The sequence below is a fragment of the Centruroides sculpturatus genome, unplaced genomic scaffold, assembly GCF_000671375.1.
Source record: "Centruroides sculpturatus isolate CEXI.00-Female unplaced genomic scaffold, Cexi_2.0 scaffold445, whole genome shotgun sequence".
Taxonomy (NCBI): Eukaryota; Metazoa; Arthropoda; class Arachnida; order Scorpiones; family Buthidae; genus Centruroides; species Centruroides sculpturatus.
Genome location: NW_019384683.1, coordinates 177959 through 186593, shown reverse-complemented (window position 1 = coordinate 186593; position 8635 = coordinate 177959). Strand labels below are relative to the sequence as shown.

The window sequence follows — 8635 nt, the reverse complement described above, 5'->3', positions numbered from 1 at the left end:
TTTTTTTTTTTTTCAGAATATGAAAGAACTTAAATGTGATATTCGTGATGTCTTATCTTTATTTGACATTTGGCATACCCATTTGAAAGTAATTCAAGGTCATTTTGGTACAGGAGTAGCATCATATTTTTATTTTCTACGGTGGTTGTTTCTTTTAAACTTGGCATTTTTTCTATTTCCATTATGTTTTATAATTGTTCCTCAAGCTATCCATCCAGTACAAAATTCATTTAATCAGTCTAATTATACTTATGATAAGGTAAGCTTTTTTTTTCTTAAATTAAACTTTAAATATTTTGAAGATATATTTATATAATGTTTTTGTTCAATATTAACCAGTTATAAAATTATATATATATAATTTTATAACTGGTTAATATTGAACAAAAACATTATATAAATATATCTTCAAAATATTTAAAGTTTAATTTAAGAAAAAAAAAGCTTACCTTATCATAAGTATAATTAGACTGATTAAATGAATTTTGTACTGGATGGATAGCTTGAGGAACAATTATAAAACATAATGGAAATAGAAAAAATGCCAAGTTTAAAAGAAACAACCACCGTAGAAAATAAAAATATGATGCTACTCCTGTACCAAAATGACCTTGAATTACTTTCAAATGGGTATGCCAAATGTCAAATAAAGATAAGACATCACGAATATCACATTTAAGTTCTTTCATATTCTGAAAAAAAAAATAATAATAATAATAATAATAATTATTATTTTTCAGGAATTTTTGTAAGATTATCATTTTTATACTGTACATTATTGAATAGCTTAAAACTATTCCTTGCAGTTCTTGTGTACTAACCACCAATTTTTCTTTAATTTAATATATTGCCACTAAACAGATTTTCGCTGGCTGGAGAGAAGGCAACACCAATCTTTAAAAACCTTTTTAAATAGAACTATGGAAAACCCACTCATGGAACTAATCTGTTGTAGAAGTCAAAAAATAGAGTTTGCTCCTTAAAAAGCAAACTTCCATTTTTATTCTCAAATTTGAATTTAGTTCTGTTCAATGTAAATTATTATTATTATTAGTTTCATGCTTTCAAGTAGACTGTCATTTGTTCTACCCATAAAATATATTACTGGTAAAAAAAAAGATGGAATAAAGCCATTATGTAAATACCAGAGTTTTTCAAACTCACAGAGAAAAAATGAAAAAAAAATATCTGTTAAACAGAAAATTTATGGACAAAAACTTTATTTTTGGTCTTAGTTGTTTCTCATTCCACTGTAAATGTATAATTTCATATTTTTCATAAATTCAACATAATCCTAATCAAGTTTCTTAATATGCATTTCAGCCTCATTTTTACAAAAACAATGCTATTATTTCTCTTAATGAAGTAATCTTTTGATTCCTTAATTGCATTTTAAAGAGTCAAAAGGATTTTTTAAAGCTTATAACTTTTTAATTATTCATATACAATAGTCTATAAATTACGAATATACTTAAGTGCTAATGTTTCTGGCATACTTTATGCCATTCCTGAACCTTCATAAAAAGAAAAAAGTTATTTGATTATATCATCAAATCAATTAAAATTATAAAAATGAAATATAATAATACTTTTGTTATTCTGTTCTATCTCCTCCATAAAGACTTGAGAACAACATAAAATATGCTAAAAACTTATTAGTACTTAAGTATTTTTGTAGCTTATAGATTTCCATATAAGAATAATTAAAAAGTTATAAACTTAAATTGTTATGCTTATTTATTGGATGAAGAATAACATAATCTTAAAATGAAAAATTGTGTGTGCTTTTTTTAAATTCATCCTTTTACTTTAAATACTTAAAAAAAATCATCTTTCATTTCATTTCCTGTTTATAGACAAAATTTTTATTAAGTTAATAATGTATATTGATAGAATATTTAATACTTTAAGATAAATTTATAGTATAAAATTCACAATCAAATTTAGGTCAACTTATCTGTAATAATAACAATCTTGTCTCATTTTTTGAAATATCTAAAATTTACAGTTTCTTATCCCTTGTTATCTATTTCTGTCAATAATATTACATTAAAACAACTGCTCGAAAATTAGTGGTCAGACTGAAAGAACATCAATAGGAAATATTAAAATTTTTAATTAGTTATTATTATAAATATATAGTAAGAATAATATTTTAATTAAAGTTTTTCCAAATCTTTAAATAAATATTAATTAAGTAATTAACTTTTTTTATTAAATTTTTGTATATAATAATTATTATTATATTTTCTACTACTAATTACATCTGACACCTTTAAATGCTGTATTTTTTTAATTATACTTTTGTGTTTTTGTTAAAGTATAATTAAAAATTTACTTCATTTAAAGATATCAGTGTGAAATTAGTAATTTTTTTTATATATTGATAAGTAAATTTTACATATATCAGATATAAATTAATTATTAAAAAAAATGCATATTTTACAACTGTGGACTAAGCAATGTCATTTTTTGAATCTGAAATATCAGTGAACATATGAAAATTTTTAAATTTCCTATAAAATGTTTTAATGAGGTTTTTTTTCTTTTTGTCATTAGGTTTGCAGTTAGATCATTTGTTATATTTTTGAGTTGTAGTTAGGTATTTTTGTTTTGTTTTCTGGTTAATTAAAAAAAATGTTTACATCAAAACAGAAATATCAGTATTTTACCATTGATCTTAATTTTAAAAATTTATACAGCTATAAACATCTACTGAAACTTGATGCTTAGCAAATAGACACCCACAACTGCCATAAATAATTGGACTATAATTTGGAAATATTAATTATGAATTACAAATAAATTTGGCACTAGAGGGAGGCATTAGGCACCATCTCATATTAAATTCAATAATTACAGTAGAGCATTAATAATTAATGCTCTACTGTAATTATTGAATTTAATATGATAATCGGGGTCAGATAATAATTATCTGACCCCGATCAATCGTCACATCAGTTAACCAACCGCGTTCTAGTCAGCAAATTCAAATGTCTGCTAGTGATGTGGCGCTACAATACTTGGCTATGTCTTGGCTACTTTAATATTATTTTTGTTAAATTTTTGCGTGTTTTAGCTGGCAACACTAGCGCGACCATGAAAGGAAGGCCAGTATTTAAACGAGGCTTAATTTTCTAATTCTGAGTGGTTGTTTGTTTTGTGAGCAATAAAATAATTTTAAAATAATTTTTAACGATACAATAGTGACAATTATTATTTTTAAAAAAATTTTTGTTAGGCTTAACATCGATGAAAATTCAATGCAAAGTAGGTTAATTGTGATATACTAATATCCTAATTATATGGGATATACTAATATACTACACTAATAATGTATTTTTCCATACTTTTCGGTTATCCATTTTTTCAGTAATCCGACCAACCCCAGTCTCCAATTGAGTTGGATAATCGATGCGCTACTGTATAATATTTAATTAAATAAATGAACATCCACTAAAGGTCAACTCTATACTCTCCTTCAGTTCATGAAGGAAAATGTCTGAAATTTCTTTATACACTTTATGTAAGGCCCCTAACTCAAATTTGCCTTGATCCCATGAACTTATAACTCAAAACTGTTTATTTGTCTGTTTTAATGATTCAAATAGGGCAATGAATTCAATTGTATTATTTATTCTTATTCATAATAATCCAGGTTCAAAAATTGTTTATATTGACTGAAATTTTGAATGATATTTTAATTTCAAAAATCACGTGACTACGGTTAATCCTCCAGTAAGAAAGTTTATGATTTTCACCTACATAATTCTGTTATCAAATATAAAAAGAACAGATGAATAGATGGCTTATACCGGGAATCTACAGATCTGAAATTTGAAAATTTCACAGCCCAGTTTATATCAGAAGTGAAATCAGGCAAATGATAACCAATAAGTTTTAAAAAAGAATTAAATAAATATAAATCCAATGACATAATAAAGGATTTTGGAGTCAACTGTCTCACTAATGTTTGTTTGACAGGTTTTATAGGTAGACATCATGGATCCTTTCGAGTTCGGCTGACTCAGTTCAAAATTGTAACATTTTTCCCCACAGTAATGCATTTAAGTATACAATATTCATTTTAAAATTTTGGAAGAAGTAGGCCTAATGCAAACGTAGAAAGGTTGCAAATGACGCTTTGAAAACAACACTAGAGTCCTATACAAAAGTACATTTTACTGACCTCTGTGTATTTATGGTTTGAAGGGTCAGATTTAATTATTCTACAGAACTCTTTGTTATCCATACTAAATTCTTTCTTGCAATTCTTTAAAACTTCAAACTTTACATCACCTGGGTTCAATGTAAATTGTGAATATTCATTTTCTGGCTCTACTTTTATCTTCATTTTCTCAATTTAAAATGTTTTTCATTTGTCAACAATCTGTATTGATTAGAAGGTTTTAAAACTGCTGAGTTTGAGTTTACATTTGCCTAAATAAATAAATATAATTTATATAATAGGAAACACTTACCTCTCCTAGTTAAATAGTGTGTCAATCAATAAATAAACATATTAATTTCACTATAATTTTCGAACAACTAAGGGCTATTTCACATTATGACCGACTGCTCCAACCTGATTACAAATATTTAATTTTTNTGCTGATTAAATACGGACAACTGTTCAATTGAAGTAAAACGGGTTTTCCCCTTGCTATGGATGTCTGCCTAGTTCAGTTCAGCCACAATCCGCTACAGTTTGCCTTTATTATCAGTAAGAAATGGGGTGGTTCCATAATACCACCTTTTCCTCTACTAATAATGAGATTTTCAGAATTTTACTTATGTTATCTTTCACTAGATTTTTATAAGTCTAGTAAACTGAAATTTATATGATTAAAAAAAATTTGGACTTTTCAATTTAACATATAATAAATGATTATTAACTCTAATAATTCATTACTGATTAATTATCTCATAGTAGCATTCTCATACTTCACTTTAAAAAAATGGTATTTATCAATAAAGAGAATTTATTTTCATGAAGATAATATCAACTAAAATTGTTTAGCATATTGTAATAAAGTATATGAATGTTATTTGTTATAAATGTTGCAAATGGCATTCAAGATCTCTGGTATGTTAAGAAAACTGTAAATGTTATGGTTAATAAAATGTTTTTGATATATTGTAAACATTTTTTCATTGCACTTTTATGTATACTATTTTAGGCAATAATCTGTATTTTGCATAGTCTAATTTTTTGATAGTAGACTTTAGTAAATTTTTGATAATTAAGTTTTTAAATTATATCTTAAAAAAGTTATTATTATTCATTAAAATAAATTAATGTTTTTTGAATAATTTGAAATATAATGTATTTATAAACAATGCTATATTATTTTTAAAACTTCTAAAACATATAACAGTTTTTAAATTAAAAAAATTATCATCACTTTAAAATTTAATACAAAATTTTCTATATAGTACTGATATTTCAGATATAATATATTTGTAAATACTTAAATTTTGGATTTATTTATAAACTTTAAGAATTTTTAAAGTTTCTTAGTATTGTATTTTTTGCTTAAAATGTACAAGGTTCCTACTCAAATTTTTGTTTTAATTTACATGACTTTCCCTGACCAACTTTGTACAAATTCCCTGATCCTCACATCCCTTACAGTATGACACATTGACAAAATAAAACAGCATTTGACTTACTAAGCACATATGTTTTGCTTCTCCAACATTTTAATTAGTTATTTTTTCTAATTATCAGTTATATATTTTTTATAATTGCCCAAAATTGCTTCTTGCAATGCCAAAAACTTTAAGAAAAATATTAATACTGTCTAAAGCATTATTATTTTTTACTTGAAATATTACTACAAGTACTTTCAACAAACTACAAATTGTCTTCTTCAGACATAGGATAATGGAATCTTAATGGAACTTTACAATTTAAAATATACGTTAATGTGTTTCAAATGGCAAATTAATGTATATTTTAAACATTAATATGATAACATATATTTTAAGGTATAACTGTAAGGTTTCATTAAGATTCCATTATTCTATGCCTGAAGAAGACAATCTGCAATTTGTCAAATGTACTTGTAGTAATATTTCAAGTAAAAAATAATAATGCCAATAAACAGTATTAAGATTTTCTTATAATTGCTAAATTATTAAAATTAAAATGTTTTATTAAAATTCTGTTATTAATCCATAACCATACTTCTACATGGCTTTCAAAAAACCAATTATTTTTTATTATTCATTAACAAATTCTATATAATCCATGTACAAAAGTATATACAGTGGTACCTCGTATAATGTACGTCTTGAATAACGGACGCTGCAAACAACGGACTTTCTATTTGGCCATTACATGACTCGAGCAATGGACTGGCTGCGAACAACGAACTTTCCATTCGGAAATTATGTGACGCGAACAACGGACTTTTTGCGAACAAGTGCAAATGATGTTTCCACTCTTTTGCCGTTGCTAATGAAAATCTGCTATTTTTATAATATATTAGTATTATTAGAATATATTAGTATATCTGAACTACAGAGCTCCCATTGGGATTCGGCTTGCTCCCTTGTTTATTACGTACATCACCTCAGTGCAGGGTATTTACATTTATTCAAGTGTTGTGCAAATCATGGCTTCTAAAAAAAACAGAAAGGTGATTTCAATTGAAACAAAGCAAGACATCATCAGAAGGAGTGAAAGTTGACAAAAACTTCCTTGTCAAATGGGGAGAGGTTCAGGAGTTTACCAACACTCATTATCCAAACAGAGCTGAGGCCAACAGGATCAATGATCTCTACAATAACACCCTTGCCCGTCATTTCCAACAGGTGTTGAAGAAGAGAGAGAAACAGACCACCCTGGACATGTTTTTCAAGAAGCAAGCTGCCAAAAAACAAAGGATGGAACATGAGGAGATGACCCTGCAAGCTCTGGTAGCCTCTCCTGAATCTGACTCCGATTAAAAAAACAATAAAAAGAGACCTGTTGCAATGTGTAAAAAGTCTGTATCTGTATGAATGTGTAAAGAAAGTGTTCCTCCGCCTCCTCCTCACAACATCTGACTACCCGGCATAATTGGTGACTGCTCCATTTTCATTTTTTTTTATGATACAGTACGGTTATTTTATGCTGTGGAACGAATTATATGTTTTAACAAGTATTTCTATGGAAAAATGTGTTTCGTATAACGGACTTTTCACTTAACGGACGTGCACCTGGAACGGATTAAGTACATTATACGAGGCACCACTGTATTTATTAAATTTATCTCTTAATAAATATCCTGAACTTTATAAAATATTAATAACAGGAAGAAAAATCAGAAAGTGTTTTGTTATGCAATCAAAATTATTAAAATGAAAAATGATAAATATTACCATTTAAATTTATCATTTTGTGTACTTTGTAAATTTTTGGAAAAATTTTGTGTCGGCTTGGAAAAAATTTTGGGCCCTAACAATATTCTGCATCCCTTTTCATAAGTTGTATTGCACCACATCATTACTAATTGCTGCCTGTAGATGCACTGGTCAAGCACATTGTCAGAAAAAATCAACAAGGCAGCCAAGGAAGCAAATTCCCTGACTTTTTGAAATTTTTTAACGAATTTCCTGACATTCCATGACTTTTCTGAACACAAATGAAAATCCCAAACTTTCCAGGTGTGTAGGAACTCTGAAGGTATTACGGGAAAATTTTAATGTTTTCCAGCAAAAAATTTTTATTTTTAATAAAAACCAGCTTATAGACTAATGATACATATCAAAATCTAATATAATTTTACATAAAAACATGCTAAATAAAATTTTTACCATTGAAAAATTTTGTTTCATGGAAGAAGTTGTAGAAACTTTCTCAGTTTTTTTCTCCCAATGCTGACAACTATGCAATCGATGAATTATTCTTCTCTTCATAGTAAGAGTTTGCAATGTTGCACGTAAAGTTTGTTTCATTTCTTCTTGTGACAAATCTTCATTTTCAATTAACATCTGTATGTAAAAATTAAAATATTTTAATAATAATAAAAAAAATCAATATTCAATTTTTTTATAAGCACAATAATTATTTAAGATTGCTGTTATAAAATTTTGAAACAGCTAAGTTTCAATATTGAGAATGTTTTTTTTATAAAATACTAGCTTACCCGTCGCGCATTGCTGCGATCTCAGAAGAAACGAAATTCAAGCAAACTCGTAATGATAAAATTAAATTTTCATTTTATCATTTTTATTGAAACTTATTATTATTATTCGTTTTCATCGGGAAAACATTTCAAAGTGTTGTTTCAATTCTATTTATTTATTGGAGTACTCGTGGATACACGATATTTTTTGTTTCTCCGTCTGGTGCGTACACGAATAAATCGGAAGGTTTTCCGACGCATGAGCTGGCCACGTACAGTTGTCCACGCGAGAAGCACGGATTTTCCAAATTTAGCCCACACACTCGCAGCTATTGTCAGAAGCGCGATATTCCCCATTTTTATATATATTTTTTAATCCTTTATAATTTTAATTATTTAATTGCTCCTTCCTCTCTTCCTTGGCATGTTGTGAAATTTCTGATAGTTGGATAATAAACCGTTTTATTGTAATTTGTCTTTTTAAATTATTTGGAGTCGATATTAAAATTTGGAAAAGGGGG

At 27.0% G+C, this 8635-nt stretch overlaps 1 protein-coding gene across 1 annotated transcript in view; it reads right to left on the bottom strand.

The window, feature by feature from the left end:
• LOC111627006 (transmembrane channel-like protein 5) overlaps positions 1 to 8635 on the bottom strand; it is an 84983-nt gene that overhangs the window by 63724 nt on the left and 12624 nt on the right. The window contains exons 3-4 of the mRNA XM_023370549.1: positions 7804 to 7980; positions 428 to 692 (exon numbers count right to left, since the gene is read on the bottom strand). Of these exons, the coding sequence (XP_023226317.1) occupies positions 428 to 692; positions 7804 to 7980 (442 nt within the window). The remainder of the gene's footprint in view (positions 1 to 427; positions 693 to 7803; positions 7981 to 8635) is intronic.